This window comes from Martes martes, assembly GCF_963455335.1.
Source record: "Martes martes genome assembly, chromosome: 16".
Taxonomy (NCBI): Eukaryota; Metazoa; Chordata; class Mammalia; order Carnivora; family Mustelidae; genus Martes; species Martes martes.
In genome coordinates, this window is record NC_137904.1 from 47,201,368 (window position 1) to 47,225,474 (window position 24,107).

General features: G+C 60.5%; 1 protein-coding gene across 1 annotated transcript; it reads left to right on the forward strand.

The window, feature by feature from the left end:
• Positions 1-5,318: 5,318 nt before the first annotated feature.
• On the forward strand, positions 5,319-22,471 carry ADAM11 (ADAM metallopeptidase domain 11; the record flags this gene model as incomplete). Its single annotated transcript, XM_080826770.1, has 26 exons — positions 5,319-5,403; positions 5,888-6,063; positions 14,174-14,250; positions 14,445-14,511; positions 15,514-15,599; positions 15,696-15,771; positions 16,177-16,243; positions 16,312-16,379; positions 16,744-16,818; positions 16,898-16,969; positions 17,145-17,311; positions 17,817-17,901; positions 18,006-18,096; positions 18,228-18,279; positions 18,776-18,875; positions 18,957-19,028; positions 19,138-19,230; positions 19,638-19,718; positions 20,222-20,272; positions 20,384-20,447; positions 20,674-20,773; positions 21,012-21,131; positions 21,224-21,392; positions 21,492-21,606; positions 21,694-21,784; positions 22,423-22,471. Exons 1-26 carry the CDS (start codon positions 5,334-5,336, stop codon positions 22,469-22,471), a joined length of 2,334 nt encoding a protein of 777 aa, XP_080682896.1. The 5' UTR covers positions 5,319-5,333.
• Positions 22,472-24,107: the final 1,636 nt, after the last annotated feature.

The window sequence follows — 24,107 nt, forward strand, 5'->3', positions numbered from 1 at the left end:
TTGGAGAGGGAGCCATGTCCTCCCTGTCACCGTCCCTGCTTTCCAGTCCACCCTGGCGAGCCTTGTCAAATTCCTTCTCGGATTTGCCATCTCTTCCCTGTGCCCTGATACTCCATCCTGGAAAATACTCGCATTGATTCAGTAGGCTGCCCCCTGTTCCCCAGCTACTTCCTGTGGTCTGTAGCCACTGCCTCCATGTCTGCGCCTGCTCGCCCTTCCAAAGCCACAGAGGCTCTGCCTAAAGCGCTCCACTGGGCTTGTCCCTCCCAAGGTCACGGATAACCTGAGAATTACCAAAGTTGGCCGCCTCCTCTCCTTTTCCACCTTGAAACCTGGCTCCCTGCTCCGTGCCCCCCCCGCCAAGCCCGGTCCTTCCCTCCCCCAGTCTCAGGCCTCTGTACCAGCCTCATTGAGCACAGGCCTAGATGTCTACCCTGAGCCGGCTCCTGGAGCCCTAACCCACCCTCCAGCACCCCTGCTTCCCCAACCTGGGACCTTTGTCCTCAGCCCCATGCGTGCGCTGCTCTTTCCTTTCGCAGATGGGACCAGCATTGGTACCTCCACCCTTGGCTTCCTTCTGAATTCTACTCTCCCCCTGCGCTGTGGGGAAAGGCAGGGGATCTCGCCACACCCCGGCTCACACTGACTTCCGGCAAGTCCCTCGACTACTCTGGGCCTCAGTTTCTTCATGTTTCAGTGAGGGGCTTGGATGAGATGACTTCAAGGGTCCTTCTTTCCAATAATAAAATACCTGATGGCCAATGGGTCCCTCGTATCCCTCTGTCCTGCCACTACTACAGACCTACTTACCTAGAAACCCATTCCTCCAGCCAGGACGGCCTCCCCGTCCCACTGTGTCCCACTGTGTCCTGCACCTCTCCTGGCATTCTCTCCCTCTGTTCCTCAGCCTCTCTCATCAGACTCAGGTCCTTCTGGTCCCTCCCCCTGCTGCCCGGCCTCTCCTTACAGCCTCCCAGCCTCCTCCCTGTTCTCTGCCACCACCTGGTCCCTTGTCTGGCCACTGCGGGCACTCCAACGCTAAGGCTACTCTCGGTCACCAACCTGGAACGCCCCTCGACGACAGCAGGCTCTTCGAGGTCCAGGTTCCATATTCCCCGAGAACCCTGCAGTGTGTGCCTGCAGGCTCCACGGGCCCAAGCTCCCATCTGGGGCCTGCCCGTAACTGACCTTTGGCAAGGATCCTGGGACACTTTTCTTAGCCTGAAAAACGGAGGTAATGGTAGTTTCTGCCTCACTAAGAAGTTGCAAGATTTAGATCTGTCTGTGAGGTTATAAACACGGTAACACACATTATAAACACTCAGCAAATGGGGTGCCTGGGTGGCTCAGTGGGTTAAGCCTCTGCCTTCGGCTCAGGTCATGATCCCAGGGTCCTGGGATCGAGCCCCGCATTGGGCTCTCTGCTTAGCGGAGAGCCTGCTTCCTCCTCTCTCTCTGCCTGCCTTCTCTGCCTACTTGTGATCTGTCTGTCAAATAAATAAAATCTTTAAAAAAAACAAAACAAAAAAAAACACTCAGCAAACTGTTCGTCTACCCCCCCCAACCCGTACCTGTGAGGCTTCTCCGAGCCCTCCAATAGGGGTTATTTTCACTAATGTCCCACCTCGTGACCCGCAGCCCCATCCCCATCATGTGTTTTTTGGTTGAAGCTGCTAAGGGGGTCTGTGAGACACCCTGACTCTAGGCCCCCCACTTTCCAACAGCTGGTTCCCCAGAATCTGAGGAGGATCCCGGGTGAGGGGAAAAGGGACAGGGGGGTAGGTGCCACACCTCCCGCCAGCATGTTGGGCCATTGAGGGGCATGACTACAAACCTCCCAAAGGATGGCTGTTTCTGGGAGCCCCCCACCACGCCTCTAATTCCTCCCTGAAAGTCAAGAGACTGAAGGAAAGGTTCACAAAGACGGCTGAAGGGTTCACAAGGACGATCACTAGGCTTCCCTTGAGAAAGTTAGCTGGTCAGAAGGGTGGCTCTCCCAGTGCCAGTGTGTGGACAAGGTGCCAGGCTGGGATCTGGGAGGGAACAGAAGGCACTTCTGGTTCCGATGCACTGGGCATTTCTCCGGTCTCCAGCCCTCAACATCATGTCAACAGGGGGGTCTCTCCATGTGCTGGAGTGGAGGGCCCCAAGGGATCCCCAGCCACAAAACAGTCCCTTGGGTCTAGGACAAGGGCCACAAAGCTGGTTTTCTCTTTGGCACGTCGGGGGCCACAGGGACAGTACGAGCCCAGGTCCAGTGACCCTCCCATGCCCCAAGCGCTGCTCTGAGCACTTGAGACCGGCCCCTCATTTATCGCCCAGCAGCACTGCCAGGAGAGGCCTTTCCAATTTCCATTTCCCAGAGAAGGAAACAGGCTCAGAGCGGCTGGGAGACTTGTTCCAGGTCACACAGCCTTTCACCAGGACTGAGACACCAGCTGGTTGGAGCCCTAATTCCCGCTGTTCACGGGGCTTCCCCCAGCCCCTCGCCTGGCATGGTCTCCGCTCCAGGCCTCGCAGCCTGGGCATGGGGCCTGGGCAGCCTCCACTGGCAGGGATCATGCCCACCATGTCTTCCAGGATGGAGTTTTTGGGCAGAGGTAAGGAGAGGAGCCAGGGGCAGCAGACCCCCCCTCCCTTACCTGTGGCTGCTAGGACTACATCTTGGCCCCGCATCAGCCCAGCTTGGCCCCTGTGTAGGAAAATTTGAGGGAAGAACTGGCTGAAGGCCAGGACTTCAGGGAAGGAGGCCTCAGGCCTCGTGGTGGTAGAGGCTCCTGAGGGATGGCTGTGGGTGGGGACCAGAGCCTCACAGCTCCCTCAGCACTGGTGACCCAGAGGGTGGCATCAAGACAGAATAGTGGCCCCCAGCCTCTGATTTCCAGAGTCCTGTCCTCCTGGGACAGAGAAACAATGGGCAGAAGGGACCAAAAGAGCCCGCCATAGCTGTGGCCCCGGGGTAAGGCTTTTCCCAGGGAGCCCCTGCCTTGAAGAGAGGCTGCCCCGACAGCTCCTGACCTGAGGAGAGGAGGTTGAGGAGAGAAACAAGTGAGCTTCTGCTGGGGAGAGACGTGCAGCTTGTAGCAGAACTGACATGGAGGACAAGAGAGGGGAGGTGGGACCTCGGGCTCGGGAGTGGGGCGTGGTCCAAGGAGGGTCAAGATCCCAGCTGGGCCTGCTTGAGGCTGCCCACCCAGGGAGATGAGGGGCTGTGGGCGTCACAGGGCCATACAGAGGAGCCACCCCTGGAGCTGGCTCAGGAGGTCACCAGAGAGGAGTCTGGGGGACAGGAAGGACTCCTAGCGGAAACCCAAGAAACCAGAGCCACAGAAATCATAGCCATGCCCCTTCACCGAGGACGCCCAGGCCACATACTGGACATGCCATGTGGTCTTGGTCATGTCCTGAGAGGGGTCCAGACTCCCCGAGGCCCAGTGTCCCCCATTGTGAAATGACAAACCCTGCCTATCCTCTTGGGAGGCACATGGGATCGTGGCCCACTAATGTGGCCCCGGAACTGGCAGGCCAAGATGAACTCGCCCTGGAGAGCCTGGGAAGCAGGTAAGATAGATGGCCTCTCACTGCCAGCTCTTGGACTTCGGGAAGCTACCATGGGCACCTCTTTCTTGGAGCCTCCGTGTCCCCATCTGAAATGAGGAGCACAATCTCTCCCTCCTGGCTGAGTTTCTAGGAAATATCCCACCGTAGGTCGTCACTCCGAGCCCCCTCATGCCTACACCCTGGAAGAGGTTTCCAAGATGTCTCCAGAGTGAAGGACCCGTTGACTCAGCCTTGCTGAACATCTGGGGCTGGAGAGGCAGGTGGTTGCTGGGGATAGTCACCCTGGTCCCAGCACTGATGTCAGCACCTCCCAGGAAATTGCCTTCTCACCTCTCCTGGGCTCAAAATAGAGCTGGGGTGGGGGGGGGGAAGCTGTCACGAGCCAGAGATAGCTCCCCCATCCCTGGCAGAGTCCCTGAGTCCCTAAGGAAGCAGAGGACCCAGGAAGGGGTTCCCTGCCTCCACTCCCACCCCTCAACCTGGTGTGGGTTCCAGGATGCTCTGGCCTTGGGCACAAGGTCATGGTGGGACCTCACCAGCCGTGTACATGCCCTACCACTCCCCATCCATCTCAGGTCTCTGGTTCTTGGAATTCCTAGCAGAGATCAGAGACCCCAACCCCCAGTATGGGGACCCATCTTACTCCGGAGCCTTTGAGCCGAGCTGGGGGGCACAGGGAGAGAGGAAGTTTGGAAGGTCAGGTGGTTTGCAGACAGGGCAACCTAGTCTGGCCAGAGTGGGGAAGCTGGGGGGCTCCAGAGGTGTCTTCTGCTCCTCAAAGATTTGGGAAGGCAAGGGAGGGGCAGGAATGGGGCATGCTAACAGCATGTAAATGACCTGGCTAATTGATATATTTAGGGGATAGAATTGGGGTGCCTGCCCCGTGTGAGGAATTCAGGAGCCCAGAGGCAGTAGGCCAGCCCTTGCTGGTGGCTCTGGTAACAGCAATCGCCGCAGCCCTCCCGGGAGCAGGGACATCTTTGGCCTGGAATACAAGCCTGCAGGATGGAAAGGGGTCTGGAGCCAGGTTGTGGGAGGACTCCGCAGTGACCTGCTCTGCTGTGGGTGGGTGAGAGAGCCCTTTGGTCCCATCCCTGGTCCTCCGATCTTCCCACCTCCACCAGCCTGCGGTCGACCCGGGCCCTCGCGGCTGGGTCCAGGGAAAGCCGTTCCTGGGTACCGCGCTGGAGGGGCGAACCGGAGCCGGTCAGCCACGCCCCCGCACCTCGACCGCCCGGGGTCCCCAGACGGACCGTCACCGGGTCAGAGGCCGGGGTCCCCGTGTTCTCTGCCTCCCTTCTCCTGCCGACCCACAGGTCCTCGGGGGTCCCCCAGTGAGGAGTGGCCTGGGGGGTTAGGGGCGGGGACCGCGGGATGGGGACTGGCGCGCCTCGCCCTGCACCTGCCGAGGGGGCCCCCGAGGAGCCGCGGGCAGGCCGGTCTCCGGGCGGCGCCTCTTTTGTCCTCCCGTCGCGGCGGCCCCGGCCCTGCCCGGCTGGGGGGGCCCCGCGGGGGGCGGGGGCGGGCCCTGGGCTCACGTGCTCGCCGCTCGGCTCTTAACCCGGCCCGCCGCCCCGCCGGGATGGCCGCGGCCGGAGCGCGCTGAGCCGGGCGCCCGCCCCGCCGCCGCCGCCGCCGCCAGCCTCGCCCCCCGCCCGGCCGGCGCCCCCGCCCGCGGCTCCCGCAGCCGCGCCTCCCGCCCGCGCCTCCTCCCGCCCGCGCCGCGCCGCTCGCAGCCGCAGCCCCCGGAGCCGGAGGATTATGAGCGAGCCATGAGGCGGCTGCGGCGCTGGGCGTTCGCGGCGCTGCTGCTGCTGCTGCTGCCGCGGCTCCCCCCGCCCGGTGAGTGACCCCCGCCCGGCCGCCCCGGCCCCGGCGCCCTCCCTACCCCCGCCCCGGGTTTTGCGGCGCTTTCTGCTGCAACCACATTTTCCTGCAGTGCTCGGGGTGACAGCAGGTCCGAGCGCGGGGGGGTGGGGGCAGGGAGGAGGGAGGGCGCGTGCACCCACCTGTCCCCATCTGGCCCGCCCCACCGCGGCCAGCCCCCTGCCGCCGGCCGGCGGACTCTGCAGGTCTCTGCGGGTTGGGGTGGGGGGGGCAGTCGTGACGGGCCGGCAGGAGGGAAGCTCCTGTCCCCTCCCCATCGGGCTCTTTTCTCTGCAGGGGAGCAGGTCCTCCCACCCAGATCACCCTCCTCCCCCCCCGCCCCCCCGCCCAGGGCTCCAAGGGCCACACCAGCGTGGGGGGATGAGGTGGACTCACCCCAGTCCCAAGTCTCCTGCCCCTCGGTGGGCATCCGCCTGTAGCTCTGGCCTTGTCTCCCCAGGTCTTGGGACCCGGGGTCCCTTCGGAGCTCTGCGCTGGCGGGTCTCACCCCAGTTGGGGCAACCGGGAGCCCCTGAGGTCACAGAGCCCAGCCGTCTGGTCGGGGAGAGCTCCGGGGGAGAGGTCCGAAAGCAGCAGTTGGACACCAGGGTCCGCCAGGAGCCACCAGGGGGCCCGGTGAGTGGGGCTGGGTGGTGAGGCCAGGGGGCTGAAGCAGGCCTGGAACCCAAGGAAGGGCACCCACAGCCAAGGTTTGCCCCCACCCCCCAAGCTGGCTCCTGCAGCTTCTCCTTCTGTACAATGGGCTACCTACCAGATGGGTGCTGGAGCCCACTAGTGGGGAGCACCCGCCTCACTCCAGACCCCCCTCCAATCATCATGGGGATCCCCTGCCCTTGGTGGACCCTGGAATGCAGGACTCAGTCCAGCCTTGGGTCAGCTTTCTACCCGCCCCCACTCCCCTCCTGCCAGATCAAGTGGTTCTAGATCAAATGGGGCTTGGGCAGGGCAGTAGGAGGCAGGGAGAGGCCGCTAAGAGCCCAGGCAAGGATTAAGTAGGGCTCCTGTTTCTCCTCACGGCCACCCTCCGAGGGCTTTCTTGGAAAAACCCAATGCTCGCTCCTGCCTCAGTTTCCCTCCATGCACTGACAGGCTTGTCAATTCTTGCTGTCCTCGCTGAGCGTGGAGCCTTGGAAAAAGGTTGGAGGCCCCAAGATCACCCACAAATGCCAACCCCACCGGCCCCGTTCCCCAAGCCCCTCGGCCCCTTCCCCCATCCATTTCAGCTGCCAGGCCCCTCCTGACTCCCAAAGGAAGGTTAGGAATGAAGGAGATTAATTGCAATTAATAATTAATTAATATCATGTGAATAATAATTACCCAGATGGAATATTCATTCAGCATGCCTCGGCTCTCCAGGAGCTGGAAGCTGAAAGTTAGCCAGGCCAAGGGGGGCAGCAGAGGGCGAGATGGCAAAGGCCTGGCAGGAATAGGAGGTGTAGAGGAGAGACTCCGAGGAGGGGTACAGCCTGGGAAGTTTTGGCAGCTGGGAGTGGTGGGAGGTAAATTGGGCTGGGCAAAGGGAGGAAGGAGGGAAACGGAGGCTAGCATTACAGACATCTGTCAGACTGGCATCTGGCCCTGCCTAATGTACTTGGTTAAAAGCCCTTAGGGGGGGGTTGAGGGGTTTGTGGGGGGGGTGTAGGGGGATAGGCGGGAAATGGAATGGAGCAGGAAGGCAGCATGCATAATAGATGGACCATCACTCAAGCAGGGAGGGGGAGGGGGTACTTAATGGTCCTGGGCAGGCAGGCCTGGGTGGGGGTGGGGGTGGGGGTGGGTTGCCGTGGGCCGGGGTGAGAGGGAAGGGACTGGAGGCTGCTTCAGTGTCTGCTCAGGCTCCTTGGAGGGGGTGGGAGATGGGCCGTAGGGATGGTCCCAAGACCAGAGATGGGGTGTCCTGGCTGGGTTTGGTCCTTGGTCCAGCTTTCTTTCTTGGGGTCACCCCTCCCCCCAGAACTGTGCACCTGTGTTGGCTAGGAGTTGACCGCCCAGCCTGACTGCTGGAGCCCCTGGCAGGTGCTTCAGGGAAGGTCCAGATGGAAGATGGAGCGGTGTTGTGGTGGGGTCAGAGGGAGGTGAGGGATGAAGGCGGGGGCAGGTAGAGATGAAGAATGGACTGCTCCCTCAGCCTAGTCCTTCCTGGATGGAGAGTGCGGGGTGGTTCCAGGCTATGATGGCGCCTGGGACTGTGTGGGGGGACCAGGATGGGTGTAGCTGGGCTTGATGAGTTGGGTTTGGAGATGATAGGGGAGTCTCTTTGGGTGTCGTTCTGCTGGGTGAGCGGGTGGCATATGCGTGTCTGAGTGACCAAGTCTGAATGTGGCCAACGAGGTGTCTGAGGGGGTGAGGGTAGGAGTGGAGGGTTCGTGGATCTGTGGGGCCGTGCTCACCTCCAGTGGGGGTCTCTCTAGCCTTGAGCCTTTCCAGGGACCTCCCTGCAGCCTCCCTAGGGGAATCGTAGCCCTGCCTCACCTGAACCTCAGTCTCCCCCATGGTGGATTTCTCACAACTCCGCAAGGCAGGTAAACTTTTGCCTGCCCATTTTACACATGAGCAAACCGAGGCTCAAAGAGGTTGAGAAACTTGCTCAGAGTCCATCAGATCTCAAGCAGTAGAACGTTTCTCTCCAAGACCTGGTGCTTCCCACCGCACCATTCCGCCTCCAGGGATCTGTTTTGGCCCCGGGGCAACACCACCCCGCAAGGTGGAAGAAGGCCAAGGGAGGCAAAAAGTCACATCCAGAATCCTTCCCCCCGACTGGAAGGAGACACCGCAACCTTCTGCTCCCACCCAGCGTTTCTCCCTGAAGCCCTTCTGGCCTTGGACCTTCCGGGGCTGAGGGTGGAGCCCGAGCGGCCCTGAGCCCCTGTCCCAACCGGAAGTGCCACGCCCTGGTGTCGTTGGGCTCTGTCCAGAATTGTTGCATCGGTTTGGGACCTTGGGCCCAGCGAGGTGTTGGGGCAGCGGCAAGATCTCTCTTTGCTGTGGGTCAGGTGGCAAGTCTGGGGGAGCCCTCTAGCTGGCAGGACTTGGGTGGGGGGACCTCAGGCGCTCACCTGCTCTGGCCAGGTCCCATCACCTGTCTGAGGCCCAGCTTCCTGATCCCTAAAATTGGGATGATGGTAATATTAATCTCGGCCTCATCTACCTCCTGGAGGTGGTGATAGCAAAGGGTTTTGTGTGCTGAGGGCTCCTGGCTTTTGGGTGGGACGGGGGTGTGGAGGGGAGGAAGGTAGCCGGGAAAGAATTAGAAGCGAGAGAAATGACAATTTGCTGGGCCCATACTAGGGCAGACAGTGTTATGCCTTTCCACATATTGAGGTATGTAATGATCATCACAGCTGTAGGAGAAGGGGCTGTCATTATTCCCATTTTACAGGTGGGGAGATGGGCACAGAGAGGTCAAGTAACAAGGAAGGTTACACAGCACTTAAGTAGCTGAGTCAAGGCTGATGCCCCAGGTTGATACTCTGAGCCCACCTGCCTCCTGCTCAGGGGTAGAGTGAGTGAAAGGTGTCATGGGGGACCCTCTGCCCTCTTCGCCACTGCTCTCAACACCTGGCTTTTGTCCAGTTTGGAAGTAGGCTGGGCCTAAGGCCCAGAGAGGTGGGAGATTTTCTGGAAGTGCAGAAGCTTGTGGTCACAGGGAGCCTAAAGCTGAAGGATGAGAGAGAAGAACAAGCAGGGTCACCATGTGCAGTTGGGCTGGTTGTTCACTGCACAAGGGAGCCCAGGCAAGTGGACTGAATGAAATCTGTGGGCTCATACAGCTACATGTTTCTGAAGGGACTCTTGTTCTAATCTACCCAGAGCTGCTGTGTGGGTCATGTCTTCCCCCTAGGGAAACCCAGACTCCTTCAGAACCAAGAAAAGGGCAGGATGTGGTGAAGCAAACAGGATTGGGGGTGGAGAGGTTCCAGGCTCCAGGCCTAGGAGACAGACTTATCAGAGCCAGACAGAGGAGGGGGGACCCCAGTCACTGGGGTGAGCTCCTATGAAAGCTGTCCAGACCCGCATTTACTGGAAATGCTACCCCTGAAGCCCCTGGTAGAGGGTGTGTGTTTCAGTGTTTGTGTTTTCTTGCTGTAGGTGGTTGGGGCCAATCCGGCAAGGCTCAGTCCCCAGCCCTTACTAGATGGCAGTCCTCAGCAGGGAGCCACAGGGCCTTGTGCCTGGAGCTCTCATACCCCACTAAGGCCATGGCCATGCTTGGTCTGTGCAGCCAATGTTACAGCTCTGTCCTGGGACTGGAGGTAGGAGGCGGTTCCTGGGGGTGGGGGGTGCTGGTGGCCGGAAGCCACCCCTGAGACTTGTGCTGGACCCCCCACTTGCTCTGCAGAGTCGAGGGCCATGAACTGAGCCCAGCTGTGAGCCCAGCTATGAGGTTGAGTGAAGAGATCATTCACGCAGGAGGCTAAGCTTGGGTCTGAAAGACTTTGTGGGGTCGGGGGGGCAGCCTTGGTGGCTCCTGGTTCTGCTGCCTTTTGAATCCCACGTTCCTCATCCATAAAATGGGGTTAAGAGTCGACTCCATTTTGCCAAGATGCCTGGAAGATCAGAGGCGATGATGTTTGTTAGGTGTCCTGCCTAGGATCTAGCAAGAACAGATGTTCAACATCTGTGAGGCCTTCCTTATTCCTGAGTATCCGCGGCTGGGTGCGGGCAGCTGGCACCTGCATGAGGGCAGGTGTCCGAAACAGAAGCCTGACCATTTGGGGGTTACCTGTCAGGCTCCAGGTGGTGCTGGTAGGGGTAGGGACAACGCGACAGGAGTCTTGAGTTCTCCCAACCAGACTCTGGCCTGCGGGCTTGGCCTCGCCTGATCGCCCCCCTCCTGGCTGTCTAGAGGGACCCCGTTGCCCAGAATCTGTCCCCAGAGGGACTTATGACCCTCTAAGGAAGTGACTCTGTCCTCAAAAATGTAGGTCAAATCCCATTATCAGAAATTTGTTCAGCTGCTCTGTCTGGGATCCCCACTGTCCCGCTGATCAGTTGAGCCCCAGCACATCATGGAGGACAGCTGCTGTGGGGAGGGGACATCTTCCAGGTGGGGTCCCTGCGTCTCTGGCTCCCCACCATCTGCCACGACCCAGCCCATGTGGTTCATCTAGTTCCTCAAAGCCCTCTTCAGCTGGAACATTCACATTTCGTTCTTCGACTGTTCTGATTATGAGTACAAGTCCTTATGATAATAATGTGTTAAGAACGGCTTCCATCTAACCCTCATGACAGCCCCATTTTACCAGAAGGGAAACCGAGGCTCAGGCCTTCTGATGCTTTTCCATTCAACATGTGTGTTGAGCTCCTGGGCCAGGAAGAAGATGGGTGTGTCGTGTGAAAAGTTGAATCGGTGATCAGAGATGTCCAGAATGCTGTGTGTGCTTAAAGGCCTAGGAGTAGAGGGGCCACAGCCCTCTGTGTGTTGTGGAGTGTGGGGTTTGCGGACGAGTAGGAGGAGGGGAAAGCCATGGGAGGAGATGGGGGTTCCAGAGGAGGGATTTGGGGTGACAGCTTAAAGGGCAGTGCTTGGACACTAGAATTTACTGGAGCATCTGAGAACCCCGAGGTCCTCAGTCTCCCCCTTCCCAAGACTGTGATTCTGGGGGTATAGGGTAGAGGCCTGGTGTCTGTATTTATGATTCCGGGACTTCAGTGGGATTTTTGTCTCCTTCCTTCTGCATCCCGAATCTGATTGAGCCCAATGTGGGGCATAAGCCAATGCCTAGAGGGTGGACGGGCTGTTGACAAGAGAGCCTCGGGTAGGGCAAAGTCGCTGAAGCCAGGTGGCCGAGCTGCCGGGGCAGACGTGAACTCCAGCCCCGGGCTGAGATCTGACCCCACACCTCCCCAGCATGGCCCTGGGCCAGTCACCTCCAAGTGTCTCTCCCTGAGCCTTGGCCTCCCATTTGTAAAATGAGCACCAGACGACCTGGGCGGGTTGAGATCCAATGAGCGAGGGCACGTGAGAGACGGATGGCCAGAGAGCCAGAGGCAAGAGCAGGGCATGGGGTCGAGGCCCGGCCAGCCGGTCACCAGCAGCGCTGAACTGGGCACCGAGGAGGCAGGGGACAGGAGGGGCTCCCAGGGGAGGAACTGAGGGATAACGGGAGAGGTCAGGGGCAGGTCAGGGGCAGGAGGCGGACCAAGGAAGGAGTGGTTTGGCTTTGCTAGAACTCAGGCCCTCAGGTGAGGGGTGTGGGTGGGGGTCTTAGGAGTCTGATGCCAGGAGGAGCCCCCGCCCCAGCTGCCTGGGTACAGAGTTCCCGGGGACTGAAGCGGGTTTGCCTGATCTTTCTCTCCCTGCAGACAGAGGTTGTCCCGTGTAGCCCTTGCCCAGCTTTCTGAATTCCCTCTCCTTCCTCCAGTACCTCTGGTGGCTCCCCAGCCCTCCCTGGGCCTGCCTCCTGTCGTGCCCAGCCCCCAGCCCCCAGCCCCAGCAGCAGCTGGCACCCTTACCTGGCCTGGGCCCTGGGTCCTGCTGGGGAAGGGGCAGCCCCACCCAGGGTCAGCCTTCGCAGGTGGGGAAGAATGAGACTGCGGGAGGTGGTGGGGACAGGAAGGACCTCGTGTCTGCTCTTCCAACAGTCTGGGCTTTCCCCAGAGTGGGGGTCAGCTTGGTCTGCACAGAGATGGGGCAGGCTGTAGGGGTGAGCCTACTGACTTCCTGAGTGGTGGACATTCTGCTAGCACGAGGGTCAATGCTGCCAGACTTCTCCTGGCCCAGGATGACCCTCACCACCCAAGCCCGCTTCACAGCCTTGCGTCTCTCTGGGCTCATCGTACCATTTTCAGTGGGAAAACCTGAGGCCCAGGGAGGCTGCTGGGTCATCTCTGAAGCAGCACAGTTTGAGAGAGTGGACTCAGGGCAAGGGGCCTGGACGGGCTGCTCCTGGGGGGGGGGCAGTAGGGGGCAGAGATGGGGGCTTATGAGTGGGGGTGGGGGCAGAAAGAACAAGTGGGACCTGAGGGCAGGGGAGGGCAGAGGTAGACCTGGCAGGGATGGGGGGGTGGCAGGCAGAGATGGACCAGGCCCAGGACAGGACAGGAGAGGGAGGGCAGGGACAGTGCAAGCCAAGGGCATGGGGTGGGAAGGGTATGGGTAGTCCAGGCCCAGGGGTAGGGAGAAAGCAGAGATGGTCCAGGCCAGGGCAGGAAGAGGAAAGCAGTGACTCCTTGTCCTTGACGTTCTATTTCAAGTCTCATCGACGCTCTGGGGGCTTGGGATAGAGCTTTGAGCTCAGTCAGCCTGGGACGGGGTGAGTCAGTGTCCTTGGAGCTCAGAGGGCTGCCTACCCGAGCTCTGACCCTTCACCCCACCTCAGCCCCCCTCTCCTAGGGCCTCTCATGGACGAGGGGCCATTTTCATCTTGCTTCACCTTTGGGGTGAGAAGGCCTTGGAACTAATTCTGCAGGCTCGAATCCCAGCTCTACCACTTCTTAGCTGTGTGACTTTGGGCAAGTTAGTTAGGCTCTCTGTCCTTCTGTCCTCTGTCCTCTGTCTGCCAGAGGAGGGTAGCAGGGGCATCTGTCCCCCTGGCTTGTGGTGAAGATCAAATATGATAATACTTGTATTTAGAACAGTGTCTGGCACATAATAGCACTTAGTAAAAACGAGAAATCTAGGTGGTTGATAAGGAAGCCAACTAGCACAGGCTATGAGATTTCATGACCTTGGGGCTCCCTTCCATCCTGCAGCCCAGGAGAAAGGCAGCAGACAAAAGCCTCACACCTGCACAGTCCAGTGGTGGGACCCTCACCTGGGGGTCTGGGTTTCAGTCTTCTGAAATGAATAAGGGTGTGGGAAGGCTCTAGTCCCTCTCAGGACCTTGATGTGTTTCCCCAGGTCTTTTGTGATGAGACCTGGAGTGCGGACGTGGGAGCCCCCCTTATCCCGTGAGCTCAGACTCTCCTGCCCCTTCTTCTCTTAAGGTCATTGTTTCTCCAGGCACATGAGCTTCAGGCCTGGAGTCCCCACTCCCCGCGGAAGCTGGGTGCCCAGACCGGGTAGGGCAGCCATCTTGCTCAGACCTGGTACGTCGCCATGACAACCTGGAGCCTCCCAGCCCCACTGCAAAGGCCCCTTTGAAAAATTTATCAGGAAAACTTCCGTGTTTAAAAATTAACCATGGGATTGAAATATTAAAGATGAGCTGCTTTGGGCAAGGCAGAGGGCAATGGACTTGGGGGTAGAGGAGCCAAGTTCTTTCCTCCTGACAGGATGGCATCTGCCTATCACTCCAGCTTCCAATTCCAACCCACACCACCCTGTCTGCAAAGTCCGAGCCTTCTCCATAAATGGAGGCTGGGCCCTGGGAGGCAGGAGAGAGGAGCCCAGTTTACAGGGCCCGGGGGTCACCCTGTACCCCATCTCCAGTTTGCCCCTTTTCCATGGTACTTCTGGGGGCTCCCTGGAGTCCTCGTGAGGGCAGAGCTGGCCCTGCTGCTCAGATAGACCGGCCCTGGGGGGCTCCTACACCAGAGAGGGTGAGCTGGCACCTGCCTCCCATGCTGCTCACCATGCCCTGGCTGAGGGTGGGCTGTGCCCTGGGATGCATACACATGCCCCTGCCCCCAGGAAAGGAACAGGGTCTCAAAGGAAGATGAGCTCTTTCTCGCCAAATCAATGGTTCCCTTAGCTGCTGGGCTGGGCCATCCCCTCCCCAGCGCAACAACGTGTTCTGAGGTTCCCTGGATTGACTCCCCTCTGCCGTCCCCCCACCCCCAGCCTGTCCACCTGGCCCAAGTGAGTTTCGTCATCCCAGCCTTCAACTCAAACTTCACTCTGGACCTGGAGCTGAACCAGTGAGTGTGGCCTTGAGCCTAGAAGGAGGGGCAGCAGGCGGGTGGGCAAGGCATGGCTTGGACCTGGGTGGGTGAGGAGATGGGGACAGGGCCAGGTCAAGGGACCTAGATCGGAGCTGGGGTGGGGCCCAAGACTGACCCAGCCCCCAGCACGGACCCCCTCCTTCCTCCTGCCCCCCCCCCGTCTGTTTCAGTCACCTCCTCTCCTCGCAATATGTGGAACGTCATTTTAGCCGGGAGGGGACAACCCAGCACAACACCGTGAGTGCCTTTGGAAGGGGCCAGTGGAATGAAGGGACAGGTGGTCTGTTGAGATGGGATCCAAGGTATACTCTATACTTGGGTGGGCCCAGACCCTTGGGACCCTCCATCTCTCCCCATGGAGGCCCCCAGGGTTGGAGTCCGAGCGGCATGTTGAACAGTGTGGAGCCTGAGCTCCCTTCACCCAGTTCCCCACTGCAGCGCGGACTCCCAGCCGGTCTCTCTGCCTGACCCGGAGGCTTTCAAGGACCCTCCCTGCTCCCTGCCCAGACTTTTCTCAGAGGTGGCAGTTGGGGAAATGCCCTTCTTACTCAGCACCAAGGCCTTGGGAAGTCCTGGCTGCCTAGGACACTAGGGTCCCAGCCCCAGAGGTCCAGGGGCTTGAGCAAAGATGAATGAGTGTCTATAAATAGCGTCCTTCCCCCACCCCACCCCCCTACCAGCCAGCTCAGTAACTGGAGCACAAGTAATTCTTCAGGAGCAGGGAGGGGGTGCTTGTCCCCTCTGACCCGAGCGCCCCGGCCCTGAGGACACATGGCGCTCAGGGTTGCTCAGCCACAGACTGTGTCCGGGGGCAGTCCGCAGAGGCTGTGGTGTCTGTGAACACACCGTGTGTGCCCTTGTGTGGGTGCTGGGGCTGATCCCACAGCTCTCACAGACTTGGGGCGCTCGTCGGTGAGTGCTCAGAACAGTGGCCGGCCAGAGTGCTAGCTCTTCTTCTCAGAGGAATCGATGAACCCCGCACCAGCCCCCCCAAATGCTGAGAACCGCTGATGTAGCCCAACTTCCTCATCTTGTAGGGGAGGAAAGGGGGCCCAGAGACCAGGCACCGACCCAGGTGAAAGAGCAAACTAGGAGTGCATCCAGAGTAGGACCAGCCTCCCGATCCGCAGGGGCACCCCAAGACCACGGCCACCCGCACCCCGCCCACACCGAGTGGTTGCGGGGACCCTCAGCCCTCCTTCTGCCTTCATGTCTGCTCATGTTCTGCTGCTCCCCCAGGGGGCCGGGGACCACTGCTACTACCAGGGGAAGCTCCGGGGGAACCCCCACTCCTTTGCTGCCCTCTCCACCTGCCAGGGGCTGCAGTGAGTATGGGCGGGGAGGGGGCGGTGCGGGGGAAGGGAAGAGCCTTCGTCCCTGGTCCGGGGATGCATGGTGGGGACCTGCGCCTCTCTCTGCAGTGGGGTCTTCTCTGATGGGAACTTCACCTACATCGTGGAGCCCCGCGAGATGGCCAGCTCTCAGGAACCCCCCCAGGTGAGCCCCTCACGGTCTCCCCCGACACCCCGGCTACGCACTTGCGCATCCCCATGGCTTGTCCCAATGGCTGTCGCGCCTCCTCCCTTGGTAACCTCAGCCTTACTGCCCTCCTCAGTCACCCCAGCTCTGGTTCCCTCCCTCTGTGCCCTCAGCTCCAATGTCCCCTCTGTCCCCCAAGTGACCTCCCATCAGGCTCCAGTGTCCTTTGCCCCTATCTCTCAGGGCGCCCCCAGGTCTTGACCCCGGAATCTGAGCATCTGGGAGATCAGATCCGACATGGGAGCTCTGGCCAGTTCTGGGTCACCCTGGGATGGGGTGGGGGAAGGGCTGGAGCTGTCCCCCACTTGGGTTCAGGAGCAGACCTGGTCGGCCCCCCCAAGAATTAATTCCCCCTCATTTCAGGGACCCCTTCCCCACCTCATTTACCGGACCCCTCTCCTCCCAGCCCCTCTCGGATGCAGGGAACCAGGTAAGGGAGGGAAAGTGGGGCTGGGGAGGGGGCCGTGTGTGCCCCCCTCACCTATCCCCTCCCCCCAGGCTGCCTATTTGCTGCCCCTGCTCATTCTGCTCCTGTGACCCGGCCGAGGCTGAGAAGGAAAAGGCAGGTACGGGGGCCCGCACAGACCTCGGGCTGCAGAGACCCCAGGCTGTGGTCCAGAGCAGAAGGACACCCCATCCATGACGGGGGCAAAGGAGGGCTCAGACCAATGTGGCTGGGGGCCAGGGTACCACGCCTGAGAGGAAGCCCCCCACCCCATTTCCTAATGCCTGTGTCTACACCCGCCTGAATTACAGACAAACTGAGGCTGCCTGCCCTCTTACCAAGGCTGGGGGTGGGGAGGGGACCCCCACCAGTGGGGGGACTAGCATTATCCCTGACTGGAGTTCAGCACCCCCGAGTCTGCCCACGGCTTGGCCCCGATGCCAGGCATGGAGGGGACTGATCCCAAGTGCCCACCCACCGCCCAGGTCCGCCGGGGCCACCCTACTGTGCACAGTGAGACCAAGTATGTGGAGCTGATTGTGGTCAACGACCACCAGCTGGTAAGTTCTCAGCCTAGGGGCAACTCGGGGAGGGGGGCCAGAAGCACCCTGGCCCTGCGCCCACTCTCTTTCCTCCCAGTTTGAGCAGATGCGCCAGTCGGTGGTCCTCACCAGCAACTTTGCCAAGTCCGTTGTGAACCTGGCAGATGTGGTGAGCCACCCCCCTTCCCTTCCCTCCCCTCCCTTGCCAGCGCCCCGCTGCACACATGCTTGGGGTGAGCTCTGGAGGGCCCTAGCAGCCCCTGATCCCCACTTCCTGGAGAGACAGACTGAAGCCCTCCTCCAGCCCTGTGCCCCCACCCTCCTCCTCTTCCCTCGGGGCCCAGATGTACAAGGAGCAGCTCAATACCCGCATCGTGCTGGTTGCCATGGAAACGTGGGCAGATGGGGACAAGATCCAGGTGCAGGATGACCTCCTGGAGACCCTAGCCCGGCTCATGGTCTATCGGCGGGAGGGCCTCCCTGAGCCCAGTGATGCCACCCATCTCTTCTCGTGAGTCCCCCATGCCACCCGGGTCCCGCCAGCCTCTGCTGTTTGCTCACTCTGCGCCGGGGGCTCCTGCAGGGTCTGGGAACTGGGCTCACCTTGCACCAGCCCCCCAGCCACTTGCCACAGGCTGGGCATCTCCCCCTGTATCTTAGGCTGATGTATCTTTTTCCAGTCCCCACTGATCTTCCTCCACCTATCATCTCCCCTTTTGTCCCCTCTTCTCTTTCAAACTGTCCCAGCATCCCTTCCTCAGGGACTCAGTGCTCAGATAGAAGAAAAAAAAAATCTGATAGAAGGTCCTTGTCATTAGAGATGATCTCATAGGAGCCTCTCACGTGGCTCCTGGGCAAACAAACCCAAAGAGAGGAAGGGGTTTGCCTCATGAGGATGGGCTTCCCTCCCCAAGGGAGGGCTGTAGTGCAGGAAGCTCTGCAGTCTGCCCCTCTCAGCCTAGGGAAGCCACTGTGGGCAGGGCATGGAGTTCTCCTGACAACCCTCTCCCTTCCAGGGGCAGGACTTTCCAGAGTGCCAGTAGCGGGGCTGCCTACGTGGGGGGCATCTGCTCCCTGTCCAGGGGTGGGGGTGTGAACGAGGTGAGAGCTGTGGGGCATGGCTGGGGCGGGGGTGGGGGCCAATGGGAGATGTGAAGGGCACGAGGGATGCAGACATCTGTGTGCTCCATCTTCCTCACCCCAAGTATGACAACATGGGCGCCATGGCGGTGACCTTGGCCCAGACGCTGGGGCAGAACCTGGGCATGATGTGGAATAAACACCGGAGCTCAGCAGGTATCAAAGGAGACCCTATGCGGCCCCATGACCAGCCCAGACCCACTCCCAGCAACCTTAGAAGTGAAGAGGGTGTCCGTGGGAGGGGGGTAGCCCTCCACCCTCCCTTACACCCATCTGCGCCCTCTCAGGGGACTGCAAATGTCCGGACAACTGGCTGGGCTGCATCATGGAAGACACAGGGTGAGTTCTTGGGGACAGTCGAGGGCAGGGTCTTGGGCGAGGGAGAACCACAGGGAGCACTGGGCAGCAGTCTTGGACCCAGTGGCCTCAAGAGGCCTAGCTGTTGGGCCCAGTTTTCTGAGGACCCTGCCCAAGGAGACCCACAGTGTCCATCCCCCCCGCCCCCCGCCCCGCCCCGCACACAGAAACTGGCAGCCTGTAGTGTGCGCTGTGGCCACTGGGAGCCGCCAGAGCCTCACGTGGAGGCACCTTCTCCCCTCAGCTCTCCAACCTCCAACTCTGAGCTGTCCTGAGGTTTCGGGAAGGGGACAGGAGCACCTCCCCTGTCCACTTCCGATCGATGGGCAGGCAGGAGGCTGATCGTACTGTTGCCGGGCACATAGATCCTCAGCCTCCTCGAGATGGTCACCGAGTCCCCCCGTGCACCCCATCCCCAGTCTTGAGAAAGGACGAGAGCGGCGGGGCTCAGCAGCTCGGTCCCCTGACTCTTGCCCAGGTTCTACCTGCCTCGCAAGTTTTCGCGCTGCAGCATCGACGAGTACAACCAGTTTCTGCAGGAGGGAGGCGGGAGCTGCCTCTTCAACAAGCCCCTCAAGGTACCAGCCCCAGGGCGGCGATGTGGGAGTGAGGCTTGGGCAAGGTCCCGGCCAGACTCCCGACACCGCTTCCCCGTCCAGCTCTTGGACCCGCCTGAGTGTGGGAACGGCTTCGTGGAGGCGGGGGAGGAGTGCGACTGTGGCTCGGTGCAGGTGAGAGACGGGTGCGGCGCCAGGTGCGGGACCGGGGCGCGCCAGAGAAGGTCTGGGTGAGGAAGGCAAGGCTTACCCACCTCCCTCCCCTTGTCCCCGCATCCCTCAGGAGTGCAGCCGGGCGGGCGGGAACTGCTGCAAGAAATGCACCCTGACTCACGACGCCATGTGCAGCGACGGACTCTGCTGTCGCCGCTGCAAGGTGAGGGGCACCTACCGCCGGGGCGGGATGGAGGCGGTACCAGGAGGCCTGGCTGCGGTCTTCCCGATTAGGAGTGGGACTTAGGGAGGAGGAGCTGCTGGAGGCGGGGCATATGTAGGGGCGGGACTTGAGGCGAAGAAAGCGCCAATGGAGAGAGAAGGGCGGGGCGTGCGCCCCCAAGGGCCTGTTGAAGGCGGGGCTATGAGAAACGGGGCGGTGGGAGAGGCGGGACCGTGGGCCGGTGCTGTCTGGGCCGGCAGGGGGCGGGGGGCGGGGCGAGGAGGGGCCGAGTGCCCAGGCCTTAGGAGGGGCGGGGCTTCAGGGGCGAGGCTTCAGGGGCGCGCCTCCGGGAAGGCGGGCGCAGAGTCCGCGGTTCTGGGCTGAACTGCGAAGCATGCCCTTCCCAGTACGAGCCGCGGGGTGTGTCCTGTCGAGAGGCCGTGAACGAGTGCGACATCGCGGAGACCTGCACCGGGGACTCCAGCCAGGTCCGTCCAGCCCAGCCGCCCTGAGGGTCCCCGGGCGAGGCAAACCCGATCCTTACAGGTTTGGCTCCGGGGGCTATTGTTATCTGCGACCCTCCGCTCTGCTGCTGGGGTCGCCGCCGCTGGTCAGCCTCGTTTTCCTCGCCTGTGGTTTTGCTCCTAACGTCATTAAATCAGAATAGTCTGGCTGGGGTTCCAAGGGCCTGGAACGGGGTTGGTGTGCGCTCGGGATCAGAGCGTATAATATTATTAGTTAACATCTCTTAAGTCCTCAATACGCGGCATTAAGTTCTCCCAGCCCTGTGAAGTAGTTACAGGAAACAGAGATTGGAGAGACTATGGGACTTGGCCAACCTGTGTGGTCTGAGTTCTGAGCCAGACCTCTTGTCCTTGACTTGGAAGAGCCCTATACTACTATGAGCCCCATGAGAGGGCATTTGACAACCCTTAATCTTCAACTCTCAGTTCTGGGGCTGCTCTGCTCAGACCAGCCCCTCTGTCCACAGTGTCCCCCTAACTTGCACAAGCTGGACGGTTACTACTGCGATCATGAACAGGTATGATGGGGCCCCTCCCCCTCTGGACCTCTGGCTCAATAACAATCTTTTGACTTCTATCCTTTCCGACCACTCAATGTCTCAGTTCCTTGTCTCCTGTTTGCACCTTAGGGCCGCTGTTATGGAGGTCGCTGCAAAACCCGGGATCGGCAGTGCCAAGCCCTTTGGGGCCATGGTGAGTCTTTGGCTAGGGGAATGGGAGAGGAGACACTGGAGGACCCAGAATCAAGAGGCTGGGGAGGGGTAAGTTCTGGTAAATAACCTCTACCAAGTGTGAGGCTCTCAGGATCTCAATGACCCAGCTGGATTGGGGGTCAGGCCAGAGTGCTGGAGGTGCAGGCCTGAGGTCCTGGGATGGGTTCTGGGGTGAGTGGGTGACACCTGGCATCATCTCCTTACAGCGGCTGCCGATCGCTTCTGCTATGAGAAGCTGAACGTGGAGGGGACAGAGCGTGGGAACTGTGGGCGCAAGGGGTCAGGCTGGGTCCAGTGCAATAAACAGTGAGTTGCCAAGGCTCCTGGTTGGCCTCCCCAGCTCTGGGACCCAGGAGGGTTTTGTTTTTTGTTTTTTGTTTTCAGAGTTGGGACAGCAGGTTCTAGGACAAGCCTAGGAGTCCCAGTGGAGAATATGGGAAAATTCAGGTGGTGGGGAGAGGGCAGATTCAAGTTCAGTAGTAGTAGTAGCAGTTGGGTCAGAGGTCAGACTTGGGGCTCCACTGTCTTCACGCTGCCCCAACAGGGATGTGCTCTGTGGCTTCCTCCTTTGCGTCAACATCTCTGGAGCTCCTCGTCTGGGGGACTTAGGGGGAGACATCAACAGTGTTACCTTCTACCACCAGGGCAAGGAGCTGGACTGCAGGTATGGGCTGAGACCATGCCTGGGGAGGGGGCAGCTTGCAGCCATGATGGGGGTGGGCGCAAGAGCTGAAGCTGGCTATGCCGGTTCCCCAGGGGAGGCCATGTACAGCTGGCTGATGGCTCCGACCTGAGTTATGTGGAAGACGGCACAGCCTGCGGGCCCAACATGCTGTGCCTGGATCATCGGTGCCTGCCAGCCTCGGCCTTCAACTTCAGCACCTGCCCTGGCAGCGGGGAGCGCAGGATCTGCTCCCACCACGGGGTGGGTGCCTGGAGGCCAGGGGTGGCGGGAGGGGCTCCTGAGAGGGGACACCCCCCCCCCGCCCACTGCTCACCTCTACTGGCCCCACCCCACCTCTAGGTCTGCAGCAACGAAGGCAAGTGCATCTGTCAGCCAGACTGGACAGGCAAAGACTGCAGCATTCACAACCCCCTGCCCACGTCCCCCCCCACAGGGGAGACAGAGAGATACAAGGGTGAGGCTGGAGCCAGCCGGGCTGGGGCTCTGTTTCTTCCCTTCTGCATGCCTGTCCCTGCCAACTGAGCCCTACCTTCCTCCCCAGGTCCCAGCGGCACCAACATCATCATCGGCTCCATCGCAGGGGCTGTCCTGGTTGCAGCCATCGTCCTGGGAGGCACGGGCTGGGGATTTAAGTAAGAGACACACACATGCACACACATGCGCGTGCACCCCCATCCCTTGGTGTTTTGGGGGGTATCAGAACCCCAGACTGTTGTTGCTGAGGGGACTTCCTGAGAAGTTAGCTAAGCCGGAGCTCACACATCACAGTCTGAGCCAGCCACACGGTCTTGTTTTGCTCACATTTCCAAGACATTAAAAAAACAAACAAACAAAAGCAAACAACCAAAAACATCAAAAGATTTTACATTAACGCTCCTGATTCCCAGCTTCTCTTGTAAAAGGAGAAGACTGGACCTCAGTGCATCCCAGCACGGTGGAGAGGAGCCGAGCAGGGACTGGTGGGAACCGGGTGTGTCCTCTGTCCCTAGGCCCCACCTGGCCCACAGTGGTCTGTGGGCATCGGGGTCTGGGGCCCTCGAGCTGATCTAATGTCTTCACGGTGCGGAAGAGGGACCTGCCAAGTCAGGACTCAAACCCAGGCATCTCTCCCTAGGCCTGTCATTAGCGAGCCGGTCCTGGGGACCCTGGCCCATATTTGGGGCCAGGAGTGTCATGGGAGCCAGGAAGGCCCTCCCTGAAAGAAGGGCAAGGTCACTGATGGCTCCTTTTCCCTTCTCTCTCTGCCTGTCCTCTCCTTGGCTCCTTGAAGAAACATCCGCCGGGGAAGGTACGACCCGACCCAGCAGGGGGCAGTGTGACGCCGGCCACGTCATCCCTCCCGCTGTCCCTGTCTCCTCCATCTCATTCGTCACCTCACATTCTGTTGATGGGGAGCTGGGGGCTGATTCCCCCACCCCTGCTGTCACTGCTGTCACTACAGGGGTGGGAGAGCCCGCCCCGCTCCGGGAAGAAAGTCCTCAGCCTGCCCGTGCCCCCTCCTCCTGCCCACCTGCCCTCCCAGGCCTTGGTCCATTTCCTCCTGCCCTTCCTACTGCCAGACCACCACTGTCCAGGTGGGGCCCTGGAGCTGTGTCCCCCAAAGCCCCGTTCTCCTGGGAGGGGAGCCTACCTCTGCGTCCCATCTGTTTTGTCTTCCATGTCACCGCTGTCTGAACTCCCACCAGATCCCCTCCCTGGCCAGCCTGGGACTTGCTGCCTCTAGGGCCCAGCACTGACCTCCCAGGGCCCCGGCTCAGGGGCTCTCCCTCTGGGCCCTGCCTCACCTCCTCCCCTGATGCCCCCTCTCCATTCCAGGTCCGGAGGGGCCTAAGTGCCACCCCCCTCCCTCCGAGCCTGGCGCCCACCGTCTCCGCCCTGAACCACGAGGCTGCCCCCTGCCCAGCCATGGAGGGAGGCACCATGCAAATGTCTTCCGGGCCCAAGCCCTTCAACTCCTGGCCCCGCGGTGTGGGGTGGGGGGAGGGTGTTGTGGGGGGCTGTGGCCCTCCCTGCCCTTCACTCCACCAGGGTGGACCGGGCCTGGGGCATTTCCGTCACGGTCCACCACCCCACCTCATGCGGCTTTGGCCTCGCACACCAACTCTCCCCGTGTGAATGTAGCTTTCATCATCACCGATTGCCACAGCAAGAGGGATGCCCCCCCCCCAACAGTGGGCAGGGCCTAGGACGGCCCCTCCTCAAAACCAGGCAGCTGGGACCAGGGTTTTAGCTCTCTGGGACTTAGGGGGAAGGGGCTGACATCTACATTTTTTTTTTAACTGAATCTTAACTGATGAATGTAACTTTGGGGGTGCTGGGGCGAGGGAGGTTGTGGGGATACTTTGACATTTGTGTGGGAGGGACCGGAGGAACTGAGACATAGCCATCCCCCGGGGCCCTCCCCGGGGATGATCACACCTGGAATCCTCTCATTGAACATAGCCGTCCCCAAGCCAGGCAAGGGCAGGGCCCCTGCCCCATGGCCCAGTCCTACTGAGCTTGGAGAGAAGAATGAGTGCTGATTCAAACCAAAGCTGCCTGTTCTGTGCCCAAGGCCTCGGTCATGGGCACAAGGACCACACGTCCCAGATTGTCTTCAATTTCAAAGTTACCATCCTGCTATCCCTGGCAGGACGCATGTATTTGGGGGTCTAGAAAATCTAGTCCCTGATATAAAATAGCACCCATCCCCCTTTCAAGAAGGTTGATTCTGGGGCAGACTCAGGGTTTAGGTGCCCCCCAGCATGGCCTAGGGGTCTCAGGCTGGGCCATCTTCCCAGAGAGGACTCTCCCAAGGAGGAAAGGCCGGGGTAGCCCAGTGACTAGAGGGGTAGGGGTTTTGCCTGTGATGTACAAGAGGAGGTAAGAAAAAAGGCAGGTTTCCTATCTGATCTTCAGCTTCTAGAAAAGTCCTCAAGGCCCTGTCGAAACCATTCTGCTCCTTACCCCCATTCC